Below are 26,378 nucleotides of genomic sequence, written 5' to 3'. Positions count from 1 at the left end.
TACAGTCATGCATTCAGTGGGTCCTGTTTGACCCCCTGGAAATTCAAGCGTTAAACTGCAATGTTATATTGTAATATTCGGTTTGATGTTATAGCAGAGAGGAAAGTGTTGTGCTTTACGGGACATAATGAATCTCTCCTCCTCTTCGTACTTTGTTTTCATTGAGTTATTGTCTGGCTTCAGCAACCAAGGCAGTTGGACTCATTTATGAAATCACCCTACTTATTCTTGGCATATATATAAAACTTCAAAATTTCTTCAGACTTCCAAGAAACCCAGACTCTGATGCAAATATTCTTTTCATTTTAAGTTACCTTTGTGTTTGTTTTTTTCTTAATGTACAAAGTTAGATTTATTGGATTCCTGTCTTGAAAATTCCCTGGGCTCCTCATTCTCCACTGCAGACTCAGCTCACGGGGGGCCCAGCCATCTGCTCATGGGTGTCTTGGTCTTCTCAAATTACCCTTCCTGTCCTTGCTGTGTAGGTCATTTGACACCATCCTTTCATAGCAAATCACCTTGACTTCCGAAATGGTAAGATCACACCCTGAGAGCTGACAGTATCTCTTCGCTGCTATGAAAACTCGTTCCATTATGAAGATAATTCCTTTTGAACAATACAAGTGAAACCATTTCCCATAAAGAACTCCTGAGAGTCTATTAGAGTGAATTTTATCTCGTTCTTTCTTAAAAATCATGTCAGATCACCCTTTAAAGGTTACAAAAACCCGTAAGAATATCAAATCTCTGTACACTTATCTACCCAAGTGTTCTTTCATATTATTATGCCTTTTGAAGAAAAGAGTGGCATGCTCCTGGCATGTGTCACAATGGAGGATTTGGTGGGAGGGCCCAAGGCAAATATTTTGTGTATTTTTCCATCAAAAGGCTATTCATTATCTATTTTTTATAGTCACAGCATAACTTCTCCATCACCTCCCTGTGGGACTTAGCACATGCATCAAGTTCAGTGGAACTCAAGGTGGCTTTTGATTGCTTATGGCGAAAGTTCCTAATTTCTCCAAAGTATTTAAATACTTTGATGGAAAAGGATCTTAACGTGCCCTCCAATGGCCATTCATTTTGTGAAATAGTCATGCTAAATAAATATGTAACATTAACCTAAGTCGAAAGAGAGGTAACAGTTTCGGTAGTAGCCATGGTAACAGGCATCAGCTGTGGTAATTTTAATAGCCTCTTGTTATTTATTACTGCTCACTTTAAAACTGGAAAAAGTCTGGAGCTAAGAGATTCCAGAGGCTTGGTTCAGCATATCATTGGAATCAGGAGGGTGTCTGTGCACAGAGGTCGCAGTGGGAGGAAAAGATCTCCGTCTTGTCCGCGCACGTTGAAGAGTCTGATTGGTACCACAGAGAATCCTGCCATGTGTTTCCTTAATTAGTTTATTATATGAAAAAAACCGCTGGCCAAGGATTTTATCGGAGGGAGAAGTGGAATAAGGGACTGAACAGGAAGGCACCAGGCAGCCAAGTGTCTGAGGTTGTGGTGGCTCCTTGCCACGTAGCTGGGTCTGCTCCTCCCGGCTGGGGCCGGGGCACAGTGGCTTCATAGTGACCACGCAGGAGAATGCATTTTGATCTGAATATTGGGATGACCCCTCAAGTTTTTGGTTGCGATGCATATCAACGGAGGTTGGTGGAGGGGCGGGTCCCAGAACTGTGTTCCCTGGGGACTCTTCCTTACTCCCTGCAACTTCCAAAGGTGGGATCTTCTAAGCTCTCCTCTCTCTGCTCAGTAGCAGAAAATACTGTTTTAAGATCTCTTATAGACATCATAAGGAGATGCTGAAATGTTGAAAGTAAGTAAAATAAATAGCCAAAATGGTACGTCTTTGTCCAACTTCAAGGGAAATAACAGTGCTTGATGGTGGTAACACGAAGCTTAGTCAGAGTTTATTCCTAGACTTTTCAGTTCTAATAAAGCCCGTGATGCCAAGTGTGGGCTTTTTTCCAGCACAGATTTAATGAAGCGAATTGCTTGTATGTTGACGAAGAAAATCTTGCTTGTCCAGCGTTCTGTAATCTATTCACATGCTGAATCTTTTTCCTCTAACCCTCGAATCAAACCATCGAAGGCTGAATCTGAACAGGCTCCGCCCACCGAGCCGAGAGTCGAGGAGCCGCCTGCGCCCCCTGCTGCCGGGCCGGACCTCGGACTGGACACGCGGGCTGAGGAGCCAGTGGAGGCGGCAGTGGTGAGTGCCACCTCCCTCCCACCCTCCACCTGCCTCCCCTGCCACAGCCCTGCTCACCTCCAGATCCCCTGTCTCCCTCCTCATTCATGCTTCACTTGGGCGAGATCACCTCCATGTCTGTCATGGCTCCCCCAGGTTCAAATGACCATTACTCCTTTGACAGTGACAGTTCATTCTCTTACTTTTTTAAAAAAGGAAGCTATTCAGAGACCTGATCTGATGCTGTCGTGTAGCCACAGGCTTGGTTCTCAAAAAGGAAAAAAGGGTGCCTTGATTTTTCCTGGTACTCTCCTGTGCATGGTAGACAGGTTGTAAGAACTCCCAAATGACCGGACTTGTTAATGCTGTAGTCCACCTGTGATGGCTGGAGGTGGGCCTTCAACGAGGGACCAACCTGTGGGTGATAAACAGAAGGATAACAACTTTGTTGGCTGAGTCTAAATGCTGATTTCTTACCATAGGAATTTTGTAGGTTGGTTAAGGCCCAATGAGGGATTGAAATCCCACATGAAAAATCTATGAATCTATAAGGATTCCTATGCATACAACCATTTGCTCAAAATCAAGTCTGGTGCTGGCTCTTATAATGAGAGGGACTCCAAAGATGTATTTTATGCAAGGATGGGCACCCATTTGTCTACCTGGAAACCTGCCCTTACCTTGCCCCACATAGCCATGTCTCACACCACATTCAAACTGGGATGGGCTCTATATGCACCACATTGAACTGGCTAGCGTAACACTCATGAAAGTGTGGAATGATACCAGGAAAATTTAATCTGAAATACCCATGGAGAGTGAAAACTAGTTTACTTATGAAATGAGGTTAAAATGTCTCCCAAGAATTTCAATCAGGGTACCACTTCCTACAGCCTTCGTAGAATCTGTACCAAGAGGAAAATCAATCTCTCTATTCCCCAAAATAACATCGCCTAGATTAGGTAACTAGAAAAATGAAAGTTTTATTTCTTGCTGTTGATGCCCTAGGTTATTTTGCTGGGAAAAGGGAAGGTCATCTGTCAAATCTATCATTTATTAATAGAGTAGAGAAAATAAATAATAGGGCAAGACAGTGATGCAAAATACAAATTAAGAGTAACTCAAGAAAACGGTCATATTTGCCATGTAAAGATACAGATTGGGACCAAGTCCTGTAAGGAAAACAAGAAATGTGTTCCTTCTAGGAGCATTGCCTGCACAGAATTTAGGCTGGGGAGCGCTGAGGCTCTGTGCTGCAGTGTCCAGAATTTTTCTTCCTAACCCTCATTCCTAGATTCCCAGGGATCTCAGTAACGCCATGCAGATGGACCATTTTCTTTTGGCATCAGATTGTGATCTGTCCACCAAACTTAGCTTTAAGATGGCTTAAAAAACAAAGGAAGGGAAAGATCCAATTGAACTTTTGACTACTCTTATAATTAAGCAGAGAACTGATTTTTAAAAGAATATGGACGATGCCAGAGGGTTAGAAAGGTATTGATTAGGTTCAGATATTGATTTAGAAATTGCTTCAATTCTGCAAAGTTCTCACTGAATTCCTATTTTTAATAGCAGCACAAACTCCATCTTTACCAGTGCTTTTAAACTGCACTGATTCATTGCCCCAGACTATTCAGTGGAAGGCTTACTGTCGGAATGCCCGTGGGTTTGAGCAAGGACGTTTGGAGGTTGTGCCGTAGGTTAAAGATGTGAAATAGACAAGCTAACGTGTTAAAGGCTCCGATGTTAACCCTCCATCTCCCATCTTAGGGCCATACCCACATTCCTCTCACACCCATCTCCACTTTAACACACTTAGATAGGTAGGCTTTTGTTTTTTCAAAATCTAAGTTCATCGGTCTTCCAATGAACAATCTTAGTAGCTACTAGTTATCAAGTCCCAACTATGTCGTACCTACTACATCCGTAATGATTTATACTCTTTTTAATCAAAGGTGATGTTAAGAATATTTAACAAACTGCATGGTACAAGCACCAGCCACCACTAATGCCAGCTTCCCTAATGTTGAGGAAGGAGCTATTTGGAAGAATTCTTCATTCTGAAAATACTTATCTCCTAAAGCTTGTTAGTGAAGTTTAGAGAGTAGAAAATTTAGAAGTGAAATGTGAGGTGATTTGGAGAGTCTTACGAAGGATGCAGGCATCTGCGGAGCTGCAGAGGTGATGTATGAACAGCAGGTGCGGAGCTCACCGTGTGCGTCACCCTCTCTGAAAAGAAAAAGTTTGAGCAGCTCATTACTCCATCCTCCAATGGACTGAAAATAACAGTAAGGGAGGGCAGCTTGCAGCAGTTCGGTTTGCCTGATGCTCATCAAAAGTGGCTACTTTCATGTGTTTTAGAATCAACACACTTGGATGAAGTCAGTTCTTCCCCCTGGTCTCCCTTCCACTTAAGAAAATAACATCATATAAAATGTATTTTTGTTCTCTAACCTAGGTTTCTAGCCTCTTTCGTCTGGTCATGGTTAAGATAAAATATTAGGGTTAGTTTTTTTCTATAGAAAGGTCTTTTCTCTTGCAAGATGGGTGATATTTAGTTGTAAAGATTGAAAAACCCACACTGTGTCCCGGGCATTAATTAACAGGCTGGCTGTGGTTGCCATCAGTCAGGATGGGGCTGACGCGACCTTTTGAGGTCATCATTTTCGCTATCGAAATGTCACCACATGGTTATTATTTTCCGTCTTGACAGAGTGCATTTCATATGAGGTGAAATTGATGGTTGTTTTGCTAAAAAAAAAAGAAAAAAAGAAAAAGAAAAGAGTCAAATGTAATTTCAAAAACCGGAAATTTAAGCAGCAGCGCACAAAGAAACCTGGGGCTTTCAAGAAAAGTTTAATTATTACATTTTTGTTCGTTGTTTTATTCCTCATATAGTTAATACTGTCTTTAGCTTTGCCCTGCAGCACCACATTTGTGCTAGTCTATCTGCAGGAAGCATTTTAAAAGCAGACACTCGCTACTTCTCCAGATGTTTCCATGTTATATAAATACTGAAAATTTTCTTTAGGAAAAACAAATCAATATTTGTTTAGATACGTATCAGAGAATTAGGTTAAAAACACAGATAAAGATGATTTTTACCTCCATTTACTTCATTTTCTTGCAGAGATCCCCTTTGACCTTTTCTCTAGATTTCTGTCAGCTCCCGTATTTTACTCAAATGATGTGCAGTGGACCAATGCCTTTTTCCTGCTATAAGTTTTAAAGAAGCAATGCAGTGTAATTAAATTTAAGGTTAACATTGTTTCCCAAAGATATAAATGGGGAAAAGATCGAGGTGGATATTCTTAGAATTTTAAGAATAATTTTAGAATCCAGAAAGGGTGAAATGCTGACCCATTGTCTTGGGGATGACTTTTGGTTTTGCTGTGTTTCGTTTTTCAAACATTTCCGCAAACTTAAGTTGACTCATCAAGACCAGTTTAAACCAACAAATATATACAAATAAACATACAGGCTGCAGTCTGTGGACCTCATCTTGCCAGGAAGGGGTATTTGTCTCTGTGTGAGTAGAATGCACGTGCTAGACTCCCACCTGCATTCAGCTTATGGTACGTGTGCGTCCTCTGCAGGCGTCAGGCTGTGGTCTGGATGTGGGGGATATGGTGGTGCAGGGAGTGGGCCTGGCTCCCGCCATCTTGGTTCACACAGGCTGGAGCCGGAGGAGGCAGACAGGACACAGCGGTCGGGCATCCTTCTGGGACGGGCATGTGCGTGGGAAACAGCACTGAGGTCACGTGAAGCGTGAACACGAGAGCTCGGGCTTCACTGTGCCTCTAGATGTGAGCTCCGCAAAGTCAGAGGAAGATGCTGAAGACCAGAGGAGGCTGGGCGTGGCTGATTTCTTGTCTGCCCTTCATTATCATAGAAGGAGATCCAAACGCAAAGTGCTCACTCTGAAGCATGCCTTAAATCATATATATATGTATGGGTGTGTGTGTGTGCGTGTGTGTGTGCGCGCACACTTTGGAGATGGATGTACATTTTTGCCTTTCTCAGAAGGAAAAAAAAAGATCACAGGAATGGTTATTTTCTCTGAGTTTGACTGCATCCCTATTAGCAGCTAATTACATTCTCAATGCCCCTCAGGCCAGACAAATAGCTGTTTCTTTTGTGCCCCGTGGCACCCAGCACAGGACTGGCTGTCTAATGTACGCCCAGGAAATTATGAGTCATTGATTTGTAGATGGATTGACACTATAATCTGCAAGTCCTGAAAGAAACCACAGCCAAATCCATTAAAAGACAAATGTTTAGACGGTCATCTTCTTTCTCTCTGCTTCCATTCAGATAATTCAATTTTTATATTTGGGGAAAGGAAGCTGCCTGTTGTGATCGGCAGCAGCGCCGGCTGTCTCATTATGCTGCGTAGTGGCTCTGCGCCAGCGAATCCCCAGCCGCCCCAAATACCAAATGGGGTTAGTAATGATAACCTTCAAAGTTTCCTCCGAGGGCTTGGAATTGTCTGGCCCATAGAGGTTCCTCAGTCAATGATTGTTGCATGACATCATTATTGTCATCTCTGTGAAAAGTGGTTTCCCCCAAGACGAGCAGAAGTGGGTGAAAGCTCTACTTGGAAAGGAGAAGGCCACAGATGTGGAGGATGCCAGCCCCTCTTTTCATCCTGCCGTGTGTCAGAAGTTTTAAGGGACTCCATCTCGTTTGGGTTCCCATCAACACAAGTTTTCTCTTGGTTCCTAAAGAATCTGCCTCCCATCAAAGTTCTTTGCCCTTTGTAAGAAGACTTCCTTTCTTCTCGGGACCTTTGTATTGAAATTTTCCAACCTTCACTGCCAGGAAGATGTGGGCACTCAGAGGCGTGCAGCCTCCTTCAGGGGCTGGTAGAGGAGCGAAAGGGCAGGTGAACAACACAGATACATAACAAAGTTGACCCAAGTGGCCCGCTGACATCTTCCTTTCTCTCTACCATTGCCCCAAGTCACAGGGAAGAGATGAAGTTGGTTGGGGGTCAAATGCAGGTCACAAGATGGTGGGCAACTCCGCGCACACCCCTCACGTCTCGCAGAGCCGGTTGACATGGGTTTGTCAGTTTCCTTCTCTGGAAGGTGGGGCCGTTGTCATTCCGAGAGGTAGCGGACCTTAAGTATTCATCAGCTGCTAAGCGGCCGACATGAGCCATCTTGCCTGCTTTCTGGGGTCTCAGATTCCAAAGCCCCTCCTTGAACAGACCCATGGGAGGATGGTGTAATGTGATTATTTGTTCAGAGTGTGATGACGATAGGTGAACGTGAGCATCAGATTTCAGGTTGTTCTTCATGACCCAGGAGCCACACGGAGAGGACAGATGCCTAGTGATTTTCCGCATGTTACTTTTGGCATAGACATCTTTTTTAATCGAGATGCAATTCACTTAACTTAAAATTAATCGATTTAAAGTGAAAAATTCAGTGGCTTTAGGACATTCCTAATGTTCTACAGCCACTGTCTCTGTTTGGTTCCAAAACATTTTTCATCACCCCAAGGTAGAGCCTGGTACCCTTCGCCCCCACCCCAGCCCTCTGCTTTCTGTCTCCATGGATTTATCTACTCTGGATATCCATAGAAATCGAATCACACAATATGTGGCCTTTGGGGTCTAGCTTGGTGTATACGTTTGAGCCTATACTAAATTTAGTGCTTTAACTTGCTGTTTTTAACATGGTTTTGGTGGTAATTAATTTCAGGATAAAATCTGCTTTATTCTCTCTTCTTAGTGTGTACAGGGCTCAATTCATAAGCCCACACTGATACCACTCCTGGCCCAACCGAGTAAGACCAGACTCATCAAATGCTAAAGAGACAGCTCCACTTCGACAATAATGCCCCCCCGAACCCCCTCCCCCCAGCATCAACCCCAGTCCTACCCCATAAGTCGGAATTCAGACCTGGCAGAGGCTTAGAGATGTGTTTAGCGGCTCAGCCCTCCCTGAGGTCCGTTTGGTCCCTGGGTAACAGGGAAGCAGGCATCCAGGCCAGCGTGTGTTGCAGGCTCTGCACCTGCTCGTGCCGTTTCTTGTTCTGTCCATCCTCCCAACGCCTCCAGGGTAGAAGGCCCTTCATGTGGACCTCTCCTCCTTGGTGGACATGAGCTGGAATCGCAAGTGTGATCAGGAAAAAGTGCTCGACTTGAGATCAGAGATCCCTTCCTTTTCTCTGGCAAATATTGTTCCAATATTGAGTCTCAAGCAACCCAAACGCTGCCTTTGAGAATTACTGAGTGTGGCCTGTAGTGAAAAGCAATGTTACTGATGAAAACACCAATAGAAATAAGGTAGAGTCAACAGGGCCGCTCTCTAACAACAGACATTACTGAGCGCTGATGTCTGACGTGCTTTCGCTCTCAGCAGTCCTGAGAAAAAGGCGCCATTCAGGTATCATCGCCCCATTTTGCAGATTAAGGAAACTGAGACACAGAGAGTTTAACCAAGATCACAAACCCAGAAGGTGATGACGTGTCAAAATGAAACAGAAATACTTGTGTAGCCCCAGCCTTGAGCTTCTCAGAGGCAACATGGGTCCTAATCCTCCACTTTGACTGCAAAGCAAGGATCTAAGATGTATTAGAAAGATCCTTGAATCTTTGTCTGCGAGTCTGTTCAAATGATCTATTTCTTCTTGATTCAGTTTTGGTGGGCCGTCTGTTTCTAGAAACATGTCCATTTCTTCTAGGTTGTCCAGTTTGTTGGCATATAGTTGTTCACAGTATTCTCTCTCTCTTTTTTTCTTTTTTTGTATTTCTGCGGTGTTGGTTGTAATGTCTCCTCTTTCATTTCTTATTTTATTTGGGTCCTTTCTCTGTTCTTCTTGGTGAGCTTAGCCAGGGGTTTGTCGATTTTGTTTACTCTTTCAAGAAACCAGCTCTTGGTTGTATTGATTTTTTCCTAGTGCTTTTTAAACATAAATACATAAACAAATAAATAAAAAGCATTGTGGGGGAGGGTGTAGCTCAGTGGTAAAGTGCCTGCTTAGCATGCACAAGGTCCTGGGTTCAATCCCCAGGACCTCCATTAAAATAATAATAATAAAACAAATAAACTTAATTACCTCCCCCACAAAAAGAAAAATCAAATATAAAAGGTGTTGGAAGCTAAAAAGAAAAGAAAGCTCCCTGAATCAAGAGTCTGGAGAATTGGCTCGGTGGCTAACCAGTGAGGTGGTCTTGGGGAAATCATTTTACCCTTCTCTGCCAATTTTCTCATTTCTCCTTTAAGAGGATTGTGCTTGATAAACAATATGTTCACTTCCTGGTCCCCAAATTCTGCAGCTTACTGCATCAGACAGTTAAGGATTCCCAAGACCCTTGGGTGATGAGAACGCCCTTTATTCAAGTCTTCTCTCCCAGCTTCTATTTGCCGGGCAAGTGGGGTGACAGATCATCCTGGAGGAGGTTTTGCTTACCAACGCCAGGGACGAGTCAAAGCTGTAAAAAGGTTGGCAGTTGGGTCTTCCAAGTGTGACTGTCAGCTGCCTCCCCTTCCTCAAGACTCAGGCCCCCCGACTGCTGTCTGGCTGCGTCCGGCTGCGTCCCAGGCTGCCCAGGGAGGTCAGTGTGGTTGTCGGCAGGCTCTGGCTTGGGAGTTTGGCAAGTAGAGCGTGCTGAGATTTAGGTGATCTGCTGATCGCCGTCTTTTGGTCTAGTCTCTGGATGTGTCTGGCAGCCCCGCCTCTGCCTTCTGCCAGCCCCAGCCCAGCCTCCTCACAAGAAGGCAGTTTGAGCAGTGGCAGCAAATGCTCAAAGATACCATAGCTAGGCCGGGTGAAATGGTTACTGTGCAGTAAAGGCATTTTCCTTAAACAACCTCTTTAACGAGCTATTTGCAGCCCTCGTTGGGGCTGTCTTTTGTGGCTACTTTGGAAACTAACACTTACCTTGGAAACTCCCATCGCCGAGAGGGTGTGATGCACGCTATGTACCTTTGCTTCTAAACATAAATCCACTTTTCCTATCCATGTCTCCCATACAGTGCTTTGCAAATAAACCTCTAATTAAAAGTTTAATGTTTTAATAAGTATCCTTGTTAGACATTCTGCCATGACCTTAAAGGCCAAATTAACCAAAAATTTATTAACTTTGGCATTTCAGCAGGAGAGCTTAATATTTCAAGAAAGTATGGAGCTAATTCCGGGAGACGTTGCCATGGCAACGCTGCTGCCGGCCGCTGAGATGGGCTGGGACCAGGCTGCTAAAGGGTTGTGATGGGACTGTCGGCAGTCCTGGGAGAGCAGATTGAAAAATGATGATGGAGATGAAGGTCAGGGGGAGAAAACCTACTAAATCTCTGTATTAGAAAGGAAACACGTAGAGTATCAAATAAAGTTTGTAATACCAGGTGCCACCTTTGAAGGGAGCTCCATCCGAGGTCCGGAGTTCCCCGGGAGAGCTCATCCCTACGGTCATGCTGAAGCGAAGTTTTGACCTGCAGTGTTTAAAGTGTAGTTTCTGTGAAAAGGAGTGCCAGCCATCAGCCTGTGTCTCGGTACAGGAATCTTCTCTTTGGGGTCATAATGACCCCAGCTGCCTCTCAGGCTTTTCTTTAAACTGGATCCCAAAGAAAATGCTGTATTTCCATATAAATGCTGGGATCTTTAGACAGGTTAGGAACTCAATTTGGCTGTGGAGCCGGGATACCCACTGTGGTATTAGCCTCCCTCTGTTATTTCCCAGAGGGGTCCAGGGGTCACTCCAGCCCCCATGCTTGTCAGTGGGAGAGTCAGAACTAAACCTCGGGGTTCCAGCTCTGTCTCCATCATGTTTCCCCACCTGTGAAATGAGAACAGTGAGTTAGGTGAGCCCTCTGGTCCCTCCTGCTTTGGAATCATATTGGTCTCGAACGTAGCCAGGACTGTCCAGGTGCTCAGGTTCTAGGTTCTCAGTTGTAGCTCTGCAGTGCCCTGGACAAAACCAGGAGAGGGGTTGACCTTTTCCACGTTCCCATTCTGTACAGATCTTCCTAAACCGTGGAATCTGCAGGACTGTTGGCAAAAACAACGTGGAGAAATTTTTTCCAACCAGCCTCTTCTTGATAGCTTTCTATCATATCATTTGTATCAAACAAGAGAGATCTTAGGACATGGTTGCTTGGGTGCCCAGGTAGATCATGTCTACGAATACAAATGTATATTTGACTTATAATCTATGAGTCTCATCTTAAAGGTAGCATTCCAGGAGCATAAGTGAATGCATTGGCTGTAAGAACACACTCTCATTTTGGGGCAGTGGGGTTGTCAGTAGGGCACAGCAGGTCCGTGGAGGTGCCAGGTCTCAGGACCACTGTGGAACTCTGATTTTCAAGGTGTGTTGTCTTCTTCGACGCTGCTTGGTATGAAAAAAAAAAAAAAAAGAAAAACCCACAGAATTTAGAGTCAGACAGACTGTTCCAACCCTGGTTTACTGACTACTGAGTCACATCAACTCCAAGTATGGGTTGACTTGTGTAGAAAGTGGGAATTTGATAAGGTTGTTGGGTGAATAAAATTCAATAAATGTAAAACATTTACAGTGCCCGGAAAATTGTAGAGTCACAGTGAATGTCAGTTTCCCCCCAGGCTACGGAAGGTGCATTTATTGAAACTGTCAAGCAGAAGCCTGTCTATGGTTTAGAATGATTCCTCTCCATGTTTGGGCAAATTGGGAAGCCTGGAATTCAGTGATCGTTCAGCCAGGCACCTCTGCCAACAGCAAGTGTCACGAAGATGGCTCCTCTGACACTAGTGTAAAATGCCCTATAACCAGATTTTTAAAAATACATATTTCTTACATTCTTATCATTCGTGTCATTTACCCCAGGAATATATTAATGAAAATGAAATGCATCCCATGAGCATGTAACTGATGATAATAAGAGAAAACTGAAAACAGTAAAAAAAAAATCACAAAAATTGACCAGATTCAGTATTACCAGTGTATTTTTTTTTAACTTTAATGCTCTTTGCGCCTAAAGAGACAAAGGAGGTCCAAGTTGGATAGAACTCTATTCTAGAAGTCTTAGCCAAGCCCAGGAGAATTTTTCCACAAACCAAGACATGAACAAGTCCTTAAAGCATAGTAACTGAGCCTGGCCTAGAAAAGTATGTGAGTTTCATCCATCCCGCCCCAGAGAAAAGGCGACTGCCCCCCACGAGCGTGGAAGCATCCTTCTGAAGCATCCAGGTCGTCTGGGGCCTGCTGCTGCTCTGACAGCAGTCCAGCCTTTGATGCATACATTCCAAGGGGATTCAAGACAGGTGGCTGTGAAATGCTCACAGCGTGAGGCAGAGTCCAGGAAGCAGTGCTTCCCTTACCACGCATGTGGATTCCCAGGACTTTGTTAAGATGCAGATTCCGATTCAGTGGGTTTGGGGTGGGGCCTGAGATTCTGCATTTCTAACCAACTCCCAGGTGATGCCTCTGCTACTAGCTGGGACCAAGGGGGAGATCATAGGAATCCCAGTTAAGTGCAAGTGTGTGAGGGGCATAGAAAAATGATGTGGGAGGAGGGACTTTAAAGTGTTACCATTGGTCATGAAATTATAGGTACTTCGATTTCTTTTTTTTTAACGAATCAACAGAATGCAGTAATTCAATCATAAAGGACAGTCAAATGTGCTTACACATATTCAAGAAGTCAGTCATCTAAGTTATAGATAATAAGTTGTGTCCTTGTTTTAAGATTCCACATATGAGTGATATCATGTGGTATTTTTCTTTCTCTTTCTGGCTTACTTCACTTTGAATGACAACCTCCAGGTCTATCCATATTCCTACAAATGGCATTATTTCATTTTTTTCATGGCTGAGCAGTATTCCATTGTATATATATATACCACATCTTCTTTATCCAGTCATCTGTTGATGGACATTTGGGTTGTTCCCATGTCTTCGCTATTGTAAATAGTGCTGCTATGAACACTAGGGTGCATGTGTCTTTTGGAATTATATTTTTCTCCGGGTATATGCATATACCTGGAGATTTCTTCTTTAGGCCTCCACATTTTTCAGATTTTCCCTAATGACCATTATTTCATAAAAATACTAAATTTTTAAAAAAGGAAGCTACATCATATTAATACACAGAAAAAAGCTAGAAACCAACTAGTGTTCAATTATAGAACTGTTAAATAAATTGTTAAATAGAAAAAAACAATAAAGTATTATACACCTACTCGTATAATTTTTCCCAGAAACACACAGATCTGTGTTGTAAACTAAACAGGCAGATAAAGCCTCTGTGTGCATGGAAAATGAATAAAAATAAATAAATCGAAGTGGTACTATAAATTATCTACTTTATTATTTTGAAACCCACTGTGTCCATTATCTTTTAATCAGAAAAATACCTATTTTCAGTTAGCCTACCCTACAGGTGTATGGAATTTCACTCTGTGGCATCTCTTCAGTTGTCCTCATCCAGTCCAATCACACAGTTGGCAAGCTGCTTTTCTGGCTTTGTTCAGAGCTAATATGACCAATACTACAGTAAACAAGTTGAGGACAGGGAGAACTCTTTTTAGACTCTTTGCAATAGATGTTTTTCACTGTAAATCCATTTGGCCAACAGATATTACAGTTTGGGCAGAAGATGAGATACTGGTGTTTCTCTGAAAATTTGGAGCGGAGAGCAAAATTGAATAACATTGACCATCAAAGACTTGAGATACTTTCAGTAGTTTCAGTCTTCTGGTCTCCCTGGATAACAATGGACTATCCAAACGCTGTCATTAATCATTGTGATTTTTTTTCCTAGCAGTTATAACATCTATAGTAGCAAGCAGAATCTAGAAAAGACTAAATTTAGAGCCTAAATCTTCATTAGCTAACAAATTGGAATGCATAAAAATAATCATATAGAAGAGAGAACCCTATCACTGAAAACCTTTTCAATCTGTCCTTGATTTCTCTAGAGCTAACACCTAATCTGAGCAAACAGATTCCTGTTTTCCACTGTATTTTTATGTTGTTCAAGTACTGCAGGCAGTAAATATGCATTGGAAATATTTAGGTAAGGGCAGAAAATGTGGGACAGATTCCAGACAAAAAGGGGGAATTGGGACACCCTTGACTTTCAGAGCAATGCCAGACGAAGGCAGAAAGACGTGAGGGAATACAGGTAGTGGACTGTGTTTCTGCAGTGTTCTTCAGGTCTGTAAAATCAAAGTGTTCATTTCAGCTAGAGAAATAGGAATTCATTTCTAATGGACTCAGACTTCGTCTCCATTAGCATCATTAATTTCAATATTTTGGTGATTTTTATTCGCCATCATTCTTATCAACAATTTTCCGCCTGCCCCTTCCCTCTTCCTTTGTGACAGAGGTCAGGTAAATTGCTGACGTGCTGAATAAACTTGGGCTGTTATGTTCCTTCTAGGTCAGCGCAAGTCCCTGCAGACAGATAGAGCCCTTCGTCGCCACCTGCTGGTGACCGTCATCACAGCAGCCACACGGTCAGGTTGAAATCAGATCCAGCCAATGATGCCTGTTTAAATTATTTAGCAACGGAAAGGTGATAACATGTATATCTTGCACTAGGAAAATATGATACAGCCAAATTGGCAGATATACAGAGCGCTCTAGATAAATCAGGGACTCATTATTAACATTCTATTTGTTAAAGTGAGTTAAAAATTTACTTTTGGCAACACCATCAATACTTCACAGAAATATATTCACTTCAGGAGACATAACAATTCAGTTGAGAGTAAAAATCCAATTACTAATAATATGTACTTGGAACATGTGTGTAAGTAAGGTTTTATATATAATCACTTGGGTGAGTAGCTGGTCAAATAACATAATGGCTGCCTTTCTATCTGTAACAGTAAGTGTGTGTGTATTTGTGTGTGTGTGTGTAGTGGCATCCACTGCTCTGCTGGCCGGTAGTGTCTGTATGATATACAGCCCATCTGGTTTGAAGCTATTAAAACCAGGAGGATGTGCACTCCATAGGTGTGATTTTTCAGACAGATGGAAAGCGTGCATAACTTAGAATTGTGACAACACAACTTGCTTTCTACATCTGGGCTCATAAATTTATTGCATGCACATTGTCTTCATGTATAGTTCCTGCTGTGGAAGAAACTTTGCTAGGTCCTCAGGACCCTTGAGAGAGCTTGCTGACGTCTCCAACAGTAAAGCTAAGGACAATGGTTCATCACTCCTCTTGGAATTAAGATGCCCTCCTAATTTATGTTCTGAGTCGTACTCTCTTAACCATGACAACAGTAACATACATACAAAGACCAGTGTTTATGTAAAGCAAGAGATGCAGTTCCCTTAAATATTTAAATTCATTTTTTATTATGGAAATTCTCAGCCATTTAAATATAAATCCCCACCTATGTGTTACCCCACTTCAATAATTATCAACGTTTTATAATTCACCTTAAATAAGTCCATTACAATTCATATGAAAGGATTCTTTTTCTGAACTCATGTACTTTAATGACAGAGTAGAGAAAAAAAAGGCATAAATGCCGGGTCATGGCTAGTGGCTGTATTTTGGATCCTTGCACACTGTGTGGAGGGCCAAATCCTCATAATTCTCCTAAGAGAGGGAAGATTCCCCTAAGAGAATTCTTAGGAATCCTTAGGAACCTCCTCTAAGAGATCCTGCTGAGAGGGAAGTAGATTTCTAAAAGCGTGAGTAATACTTGCCCATATAACAAATAGTATAGCTAGTAGCGTTATTTTTCACTTCTAAAGTAAAATGTTGCAGAAAAAGCGTATTCTTCAACAGGTGATGTATATAAGCAAAAATAAATTTGAGTCAGAAGAAAGTTTTTTTTTCTAAGTGCCCTGCTGTGACCGCAGGCTCATAATCTCCATCTCCCTTGTCCGAGGCCCGCTTGGCAGACACCCTCCATCACCGTTTTCTGGGTTTGGCAGTTAATATCTGTAACATCAGAGCTTTCCTAACTTAATAGGACAAACTGGGTTGCATTTATTCAGTGAGGGAAAGGAATGACTAATGCTAATCACATCAGAAAGCAAGATGAGTTTTTGAAATATATGTCCTGGGCGTATTATGTAAGATTGATCTAAAATTCTCCTTCTTTTTCCGTCTTTCTGATTTGATCCTCTCGGTTCAGGTCTGCCGATGATAGAGTCCTGTTACAGACCTGGACTCCATAACCAATCTGCTCAAAACTGAAACTTCTGGTTGCACTGTATTTTCTTATTGCATGTTTTAAATGCTACCGAATGCTTTTATTTTGACTTCTTTCCAACCTTCAAAACACAATTCTCATTGTTTCTATTTTGCTTTTTCCACTAAAGGATCCAAAATCTGATTTGATTTGTTATTATAATGCATATTTGATGACAAAAATGATTTTTCCTTCATTCTCAAGAGGTCTCATTGAGAAACTTGCTAATTTTTTTTTCATGAATGTGATTTAGCTTCTGGGACCTTCCCCAAGAAGATTTTAACATACATACTGAAATGCAGTCTTCCTAAGTTCTGACTTTGTGTGATGAGGATGCTTGTAAGTGGCTTTCTTCCATGACCCAGGTAGAATGGGGCCCAGGCTCCTCCCATTTTGTGACTCAGATGTCCTCTCTGGCCTTGCTGTCATCTGCTTTCAAACAACAAAGATAGAAAGAGCTTGTGGAGGGGACCACCAACCTTAAAAGCCATGGCTCAGAAGTGGTGTATGTCATGTCCATCCATTTGCTACCCCCAACTGCAAAGATAACTGTTGGGGGCTCAGGAGAAAGAGACGTCAGAGTTTTGATGATCAAATGGCAGACTCTGCTGTACCCACGTCCTGGGCTTCAGTACATGACAAATAAAGCCTCGAGAAACTCTAATTCAAAAAGATACATGCACCCCAATGTTCATAGCAGTACTATTTACAATAGCGAAGACATGGAAACAGCCTAAATGTCCATCAACAAATGACTGGATAAAGCAGTTGTATACATATATACACAATGGTATGTATGTATATATAGATCTATAGATATAGATACACACACACACACAATGGAATACTACTCAGCCATAAAAAAGAATGAAATCTTCATTTGCAGCAACATGGATGGGCCTGGAGATGATCATACTAAGTGAAGTAAGTCAGACAGAGAAAGATAAATATCACATGATATCACTTATCCGTGGAATCTAAAAAAGTGACACAAGTGAACTTGTTTACAAAACAGAAACAGACTCACAGACATAGAAAACAAATGGTTACCAAAGGGGAAAGGGAGCAGAGGGATAAGTTAGGAGTTGGGATTAGCAAATACAAACTATTATATATAAAGAGACAAACAAGAAAGACCTACTGTTGTAGCACAGGGAGCTATATTCAACAGCTTGTAATAACCTATAATGAAAAAGAACATATATATGTGTGTGTGTATATGTATGACTGAATCACTATGCTATATATCAGAAATTAACACAACATTGTAAATGGACTTCAATTAAAAAAAAAGAAAGCCACAAAATCTGATGTGCCTCAGCAGAGCGGAGAGACATGAAAAGGCTGAGTCTGACTCTTACTGAGGCCCATGGAGAGACAGACACGGCCTATTTGGTTTCTGGGTTGCAGATCGCACCTGGAGCGGATGCGGATGTGACTGTGGGCACCCTGGTGCCAGCAGGTGAGGGGGCCCCAGTGGAGGCAGCAGAGATGGAGAAGGCGGCTCTTCGCACTGGAGAAGAAGCAAGTTTAGAGGAAGCCAAGGTGGATACCGAAGCCACAGAGGCGGTAGACAGAGACAGATCTCCACCAGAAGAAGCAGAAGTGGCAGTGCTTCAGGTACGTGTCCTCGTGAAACGGATTCGGTTCTAGGGAGGTGGCACCCCTTGGAATGTTCTGATCGCTTAACGGTGATGACTCTTTTGGGTGTGGAATAGTGGATGGTTTGTGGCCATTCTGTGGCACCCCACTCTACCGAAAAGAAACACTCGATTCTCAGAAAGAGTGGGCATTCTCTCCACATTCTCTCCATTCATGTGGTACCTCCACTCTGTCCATATCAGCATCGTGAGGCTCCACACCAGCCCCCATTGCTATGGCGAGCTCGGTGTAAGCACAGATGGAGGCCAAGGAAACTGGGGAATAAAGGGATGGAGAAACAGAGGGAGACACAGACAACACAAAGGATGAGATGAGAAGGGAAGGAGGAGAAAGAGAACAGGCTAGAACAATAGCGTTGTTGTATGGATTCAGTGAGAAAAGAGCCCAATGTGCTCAGCGCGGGGCCAGCCACGTGGTGAGACGCCAGTATCAATAGTTAAGTCGTATCACTATTATTACTGTTTCGTGGTTGCTATTATTATTAGACTGCCCTGAACTCATCGACAGGCTCCTTTCACAAAAGGCCCATCCGTATGTATGTTGCACTTTCAAAAGGAAGTGGGTGATTAATATGCACATGAACTTGGAGTTAGCCCCAGCTCTTCACGGCATCAGAGAGATGGTCAAAGGCAACACGTGATATTTATAACGTGGGACCTCAAACCCAGGTGCCAAAGCCAAGACAGTGGTTCTAACTTCATCTCCTACGACTCTGGTCTTCTAAGTAGGAACGTGAAGAGTTGGTTTAATGTTAGGCTTTGCTTTTTCCTGATTATTTGACTCATAATAAATTTCCCTAAGTCTCTCCAGAGTTACTGAAAGCTTGAAACTGAATGATCCCTTCCAAAGAGCAGGTAGCGGTAGTATTTAGAGAAATAAAAGTCTGTTCCAGTTTTTTCGTAGACTTTCTTGTCACGATGCCAGGGGGTATTTTTGTCTGTACAGGCATGCTTGTTGGAAGAGCGTATCCTTTCCTCCAAAAGAAAGGACGTGCACGTGTTCACTGGTATCTGAGGGAATACAGAACTTGATCTCTAGGCTTGCATTATGCAGTGAAATTCCCCTCTGTGCTCATCTTTTTTTAAAAAAATAAGAGGGAGATCTTGGTCCTCTGGTTCTTTCCCCCAGACACTTGGAGTGGCAGGGTGGGCTCCGATGACAATCACCAAGCGCAGGACAGGTAGATTATCTCCAAACACAGGCCGGATCTTTACCAACAGTACGATTTCAAGGAGAAGAGGAATCACAGCAGGTTAAATGTCAGTTTCAAGCGAGGGCTACTTTCAGTGGGACAAGAATGGACCAGGCAGAAATGGGAGCGTCCTTGGAGCCCTGCTGCATCCCCTGCAGGGCTGTCCCCCGACCCGGTCACAACTCAGCCTGTCTCCCCGAAGTCTCCTAGCCCTCTTCCCAGTTCCCACGGAAACCTCACTCTTAACAAACTGCCTGCTTGTTCAAGGAGGCCATGCCTAGAGGAAGGTCCTGCAAGGCGGGGGCCCAAAGGTCAGAAAGGCGTGGGGAGCAGCAGGCTTGAGGCTGTGGAGGGGGACGGGCGGCGTGGAGGAGGATGCTCCCGCCCGGCCCCGCACCACCGCGTCTCTCTTCCCCCAGGAGAAGGTCATCCCTTCTGTCGTCATACAGCCCGCCTCCAACAACGAAGGGGAGGGAGACCACGAAGTAATCGCGGGTGCAGAGTCCAAGGAGGCGACTGATGACGCCGCGCTCCCGGGCCCCACCAGCGAGCCGCCCCCGGAGCTGCCCTCGGCGCCGAAGGCGGGGGAGGACGCGGCCCCCGCCAGCGGGGCCTCCCAGGAAGTGCCTCCCGGCTTCCTCTACAAGGTCTGCACGGTTCTTAGCTTTTAATTCGCTGACCACTTGCCCTTCCTTTGCGTTGAGACCGTTTTGCATGTATTAAATGTATTAATGAACTTCTATGATAAGGAAACAAAATTAATGGGAAGAAGGTTTTGCTCCAAGAGGCCATCGGATGGCTACTTAGAGTCTCCACAAACTGAAGAATCTTTACCAAAACCCCAGTAAATATCTAAAAACACTGAAGCCAGCAGTTAAAGGCAGATAGTCCTACCTAACAGAATATAGTTGGAATTTTAAGTTGCATATTTGATTTTGTGTTTCCAAATTCAGCTCCTTTCCTTCTAAACAGTATTAAATGTCTGTGTGTCTGTCACGGAGAGGGGGTGGGACTGAACAGGCACAGTCATTTTCTTTTTCTTCTCTCTCTCTCTGCTCGTTAGAAAGTAGCTGCTACCTTGTCCCCTCTGATGGGGACGGATGGGGCTAATGGATTCATGAATGAAGGAATGTGGAGACCAAAACTAGACCTGTGGCCCGTGAAAGGATATGCCCCACCGTGCCCTGTTCTGAGTAGAGGACCCGAAGGCAGGGGGGCGGGTGCCACTCAAGGCGTGTCCTGGCCGGGCTGGCCCCCAGCTTCCCTCCCTGGCTGCCTTGCGGGCGGAGGAATTGGACTTCCCCGCTTGCTGGGCTTCGGTGTTCTCATCAGAAAAATGAATTTGGAGAGGAGATAGTCATTTCCAGGCCTGAGTGGACTAGTTAGCTGGGCTAATGTTATGATTCGTATGCAGAACACACAGTTTAAAAGCCGGTTGTTTAACCTGGGCAGTGGGGTTGAGGCAAGGGACATGGGAGACATAAAACCGGCCGTGACTAATAGTTATCCAAGCTGGGTGGTGAGCACGTGGGGGTTCGTTAGCGTACTCTTTCTCCTTTTGCTTTTTAAAAATTTTCTATAATCAGACTTTTAAGAAATGTTTCAAAAAAGGGGGAAGAAGAGTGGGGAGACAGGATAGATGTTGTTTAAAGGTATAAACTTGCAACAAGTGGTAAAGAAACCCGAGAGGTCTGATGCACAGTGAGTGCAGACAGCCCTGTTGTATTATAATCATCAAACCTGCTAAGAGACTAGGACTTAATTAACCCAACAACTAAAAAGAAATGATAATTATAAATGTGATGGAGGTGCTCATATTGCTACAGTGGCAATCATGTTATGATATGTAAGTGTATCAAACTGACAGGGTGTGCACCTTAAATTATACCATGTTATTTGTCAAATGTATTTCAATTAAAAAACAGAAAAAGAGAAAGAACAGAAACAGATTGTAATGGTTTAAAGGGGAAAATAGAGAAGGAAGTTTATTTTAAAGAAATTGATCACAGGGTTTAATTAGATAGCAATTCCCATATAACATGCAAGTGATGGTTTTCCCAATTATTAATTCTTTTACAGAAGCTGGGATTAGAGGAACTTTTCACTAGGCATCTTTAGTTCAGGTTTGAAAAAAAATGTAATAAAGCATCAGTGACAATAAAATGCAAATCTCTAACAAAAATATGATGAGCTAAAATTTAATTAATCCACTGCATTTTAGCTCTTGCAGAAGGCATTGCTTTACTAAATATACATCCAAATGGTCTCGATATCAGTTTGTAGGATTCAGATGTTTTAAGTAAACAGATTTCCTTTCTCTCTTCAGAGGCCTCTTTTAGGGTGTGACCCATATCTTCATCTTTTCTATTCAGTGTGGAGATGCTTCGAAGAGTGCCTGCTGATGATCTGGCTGAGAGACTTTGATTTGACGTCTCCTTTTCTTTCTAAAATTGATCAGTTATCTTACAATCTTTTGCAGGTGGAAACATTGCACGACTTCGAGGCAGCAAATTCTGATGAGCTTACCTTACAAAGGGGTGATGTGGTGTTGGTGGTGCCCTCGGACTCAGAAGCTGACCAGGTAAAGGGTGAGGGTGGAAGGTACTGCGGGCTCTGGTTTTTCCTGAGGGTCAGCTGGGCACAGTGACTTCCTGAAGCCAGCTCCACTTTCTGAGATGCAAGGAAAGGGCGTAAGACCGCAGCACATCACTAACTCGGTGTTTCGGGTGCCTCTTTTGGGATGCTAATATATTGTGTGTTTTTTTTCTACAAATAGATGACATTATTACCATCTTTCAGCTTCAGTACTTGAGCATATTGGTACTAGCTGCTTTAATTTTCTTACTGCTGATTCCCAAAGCCATCTCAGGGCACATTTCCATTGCTTTTTGTCTTTGGGTCATACTTTCCTGTTTTTTCTCATATCAGGTAGCTTTTTTTTTTTTTTTTTAATGGATACTGGGCACAGTGGTTGAGACATTGTAGAGTCTCAGTGATTCTGTTTTCTTCCTCTGAAGAATGTTTCTTTTTCTTCTAACATTTAAATTACTAGGTAAATACCTTGGATCCATGGAAGTTTGTTTTATACTTTGTTAGGGTGGATCTGTTTTAGTTTTGCCTTTTTCTTTTAGTCTAAATTCTTCTTTTTTAAAGAAACGTTTGAGGGGGAGGTAATTAGGTTTATTTATTTATGTTTAGAGGAGGCACTGGGGATTGAACTCAGGACCTCACGCATGCTAAGCATGTGCTCTGCCACTTGAACTATACCCTCCCCCTTAGTCTGAATTCTTAGTCCTGGGACTTTGTCTCTACCCCTAAGGCATTCTCCTTTGAGGTTTCCATAGAAATCTTGAAGGGTTTATCAAGCCCACCAACTTTCAGGCATTTGAACTCAAAACTCTGCCTCCCCTCTATTGGTGGTGCTTAAATGTCTGCTCAGCTTTTCCTGCCTTCCTGCTGCTCCTAGAGTCCCCGTCATGAATTAAGCTTGGGGGGCAGCCCAGGATTCCAAGGGAGCTTTTCTGTCTAAATATATCCGTATTCTCAGGGTGTTCTCCATAAAAGGCCACTTTGGTAGCCATAAAATCTCTCCCATCCAGGCCCCTGCATCACGCAGACTGAGGATAACCCTCCGAGGGAAGTCTTTAGTTACATAGATCTCACCCAGGGCAGCTTCAAGGGTTATACATCCCCCAGTTTCTGCCTGCTTTTGGTCATCCTCAGTGCCTTCAGATAGTCATTGTATATGCACAACCCCATTACCTATAACCACTCCAATATAGAAACATATTTTATATTATATATTTTGTAAGCTGTTTCTCTATATAAATAGTTGCATATATGTATGCATATATATATATATAGGGCTGTATAGGAATATGTACTTGTTTTAGTGTTTAGAATGGCTTTATGCAAAAGCATTTGTCTGGCACGAGCTGTTTTGCCATTACCATTGTCTCCCGCATAGCCTAAGCAGTTAGAATTTAATTTTCTATACTTTCCTCAGCTAAAGATTGATACTGACTCTTACTTTTCACTTTGTACGCTGCATTGCAGAATGTATGTGTCAGACTGGGTCTTGTTTAGGGGTGGGTTCCAGCCCTTTATTTTTGTCTTTTTTTTAATGTTTGTTTTTTAAACACTTTTTTATTGAGTTATAGTCATTTTACAATGTTGTGTCAAATTCCAGCGTAGAGCATACTTTTTCAGTGATACATAAACATCCATATATTCCCTGTCACATTTTTTTTTCGCTGTGAGCTACCACGAGATCTTGTATATATTTCCCTGTGCCCTTTATTTTTGTCTTGACTGCAACTATTTTAAAACGCACGAGTCCAGTCGGCTCCAGGAGATTTTTCAGTCGCTGTAAATACAGTCAAATGTAGACACTTGAGAGGAAAATATGAGCTTTTATGTGCTCACTGGACATGTAGAAGATACTTAGTTATCATCTTTTACTCTAAATATAACTTTGTCCTTCACATACATAACATCATAATTTTATGAAAGACACTTTCCCTCATCAGCTGGGATATTATCAGTTATTTTTATTTTTATGGAGTCATTTTTTTCCTCCATGTTATGTTTTTCTGCCTTCCAAAATTGGTCTGTCTAAATGAGTATATTTCTCGTCTCTGTAGCGGCATCAGTTTATGGTCTCAGATCATATCAAGAGGGAATGTATTCAGCTTCTTTATTTAATTTTTGAGACCTCGTTTTATCTGATGTACTTGAACTCTCTTGGGGATTGGCTTAGATTAAATCTGGTCATTTCTCATCTGAAGTGGGTCTCTGTCCTGGACTGGTTAACATAATAAAGATAGTCATTTCCCCCAGTTTCGCTTCATACGGTCTGTATGTCTAATATTATTTCTGCAACTCTGCTTTCCCAACTGGGCTCTGTTTACTTCGAGTTGGCCAAGGGCAGACAGCAGCCTCGGTTTCTCAGTTTTAGGTTTGGTCTCCCGCACTGTCTGCCCACATGTGGATGGGTTCTTTAACCTTTCTGCGGCTGTCTCTATTTTTATGAGCGCATACCTACCTATACGATAGATGTTTATGACTTTATAAAGCTCTAGGAAGGTCTCCAGCGAGAATGTCGTGACATCAGACTGCTTTGTCGTTTATATAAACTGGAAAAATTCATCAACAGCAGCCACAAACACGACAGTGATACGAGGCAACACATATCAAGCTGTTAGTATTCGCTAAGCCTTGTGTGTGGTGGCTTATTTCAGTTAGGTGCTGAGAGCTGGCAGACAGAGTTCTTGCTTAGAAGCGAGCGGCTGAGGATGAAATAAAAGAACTTTCCATGGCCTTGTCAGCACTATATTCCAACCCAGGGGTCCTCAAGCCTTTTTTCACTGTGATCCACAGGACAGGAAAAGTTCCAGTGTGTGTGTTTTTTTTTTTTTTTTTTAAAGATTTGGCTTTAAAAAAAACCCATTTTTTGGAGGGGTGGGGGTAATTAGATTTATTTGTCTACCTATTTATTTATTTTTAATGGAGGTACTGGAGATTGAACCCAGGACCTCGTGCATGCTAAGCACGTGCTCTACCACTGAGCTCTGCCCTCCCCTGTGTGACGTTTCCACACAGTGTTCCTCTTGCACTGGCTAGAGTTCTAATTTTTGCCTCTTCTTTAAGAACTTATGTCATAATCCAGTTAGTGTCAATTGATTATCCTTTATACAAAATTACAATATTAATATGAACCTTCAATTAACTATATGCATACAGTAAATCCTTTCAAATATGTATTTTTTTAGCTAACAGCTTGTTTGGGACAAGCCTTCCCACCGAGCTCAGCACACCAGTTTACATGTAACGTGACATCCTCATGGCAGGACCACGACACTAATGAAACCAATTATCTTATCGACTGTTGCCCGTGCAGGTTTTTCCAGTGGTTTGTGGGACTCTGAAAGCCCTGTCTTTGTCTTGCAGGATGCAGGCTGGCTGGTAGGAGTCAAGGAATCAGACTGGCTTCAGTACAGAGACCTGGCCACCTACAAAGGCCTCTTTCCGGAGAACTTCACCCGGCGCCTGGATTAGGGCCAAAAGTATCGTAGAAAGAGCCTAATGACCGGGTTTTTAAACCTTTGTGCAAACCTAAAGAGTTCACTTTTGCTCTGTACTCTTAACGATCTACAGACTGATGCCAGACGAAGCTTGGAAGGCTATATCCATGGAGCATGTGTGCAAACAAATGTAAGAGAGAAAAAAAAAAAAGGTAAATTAAGGAAAAAGTCTTCACTGGTTCCCACGTTATCGGTAACAGGTTTCTTTGTGCTTTGTCCGAGCTGTGTGAAGACTCGTGTACTCGACTCCCCCTCCTCCCGCCAGTTCTAAAGTAGCTTCCTCCAGACCAGAACCTTAATTTCTCTGCGCCAAGTGTGTGGTGTTGAGTGGCTGCCTTGCAGAAGACGTGACGCGCTGTCCTGTAAGACGAGGTTATCTTACTCCCCTGCGCAGGTGTGAGCACACGCTCTCTCCCCCTTCCACGTTTTACTGTGTTGAAAACGAAACTGCTGCAAAAGTTTTCAGTGTTCTTTTCCGAGACGCCTCTCTTTCTCTCTCGCTCTCTATATGGACACACGGTCACACAAGCTAGTTCCCATCACTGCCGGGTCTATGTGTATGCACAAGGCTACATATACATAGTTACTCGCCCTCCCTTCCATGGTAGCTCTTTGCCGCTCAAGTGTCATTGATACATGCATTGCTCTTATTCTGTCTGGCATTACAGTTGCAGCTTTGCCTCCGGGCAAAACCAGCCACCCCATTGCCAAAACAGTCGACGGTATCTGTGTTCGTAACGTGCATTTTTTCAGGATGCGATGACGGAATAGCACGTCAGAGCTGCTGCCGCTTTGGGGAAGGCAGAGCCTGATTGATGGTCTCGCTGTGCGGCCTCTGTGGCTGGAGGTCAGAGACTTGGGATCAGCCGCTCAATTGTCTTAATTTCTGCCTTTCTGAGATTGGCTAGATGGCGGGGCATTTAAATCCATCCCCCCCAAAGAACAGTATTTCCAAAAGCTCCTATATATTTCCACCTCTTTATATTTATGCAAGTCATCTTCACCGATCGTCCTGAAATAAGAGTAGGTGATGTATGCTGTATCCACAAGTCATCTGTAACGATTATGTTTTCAGTGCTGTGTCATTCCAAATAAACCTTTG

The 26,378-nt window shown here is 43.0% G+C and overlaps 1 protein-coding gene across 2 annotated transcripts in view; it reads left to right on the top strand.

The window, feature by feature from the left end:
• LOC105088276 (amphiphysin) overlaps window positions 1-25,449 on the top strand; it is a 154,415-nt gene extending 128,966 nt beyond the window's left edge. For both annotated transcript variants that reach the window (XM_031454654.2, XM_031454653.2), the window contains exons 17-21: window positions 2,096-2,215; window positions 17,750-17,959; window positions 19,613-19,840; window positions 21,673-21,774; window positions 25,143-25,449. In XM_031454654.2, the coding sequence (XP_031310514.2) occupies window positions 2,096-2,215; window positions 17,750-17,959; window positions 19,613-19,840; window positions 21,673-21,774; window positions 25,143-25,250 (768 nt within the window). In that variant the 3' untranslated portion in view covers window positions 25,251-25,449. The remainder of the gene's footprint in view (window positions 1-2,095; window positions 2,216-17,749; window positions 17,960-19,612; window positions 19,841-21,672; window positions 21,775-25,142) is intronic.
• The last annotated feature ends 929 nt before the right edge of the window (window positions 25,450-26,378 follow it).

This window comes from Camelus dromedarius, chromosome 7, assembly GCF_036321535.1.
Source record: "Camelus dromedarius isolate mCamDro1 chromosome 7, mCamDro1.pat, whole genome shotgun sequence".
Taxonomy (NCBI): domain Eukaryota; kingdom Metazoa; phylum Chordata; class Mammalia; order Artiodactyla; family Camelidae; genus Camelus; species Camelus dromedarius.
Note: the sequence above shows the minus strand (reverse complement) of the source record. Positions and strands in the feature narration are given on the sequence as shown.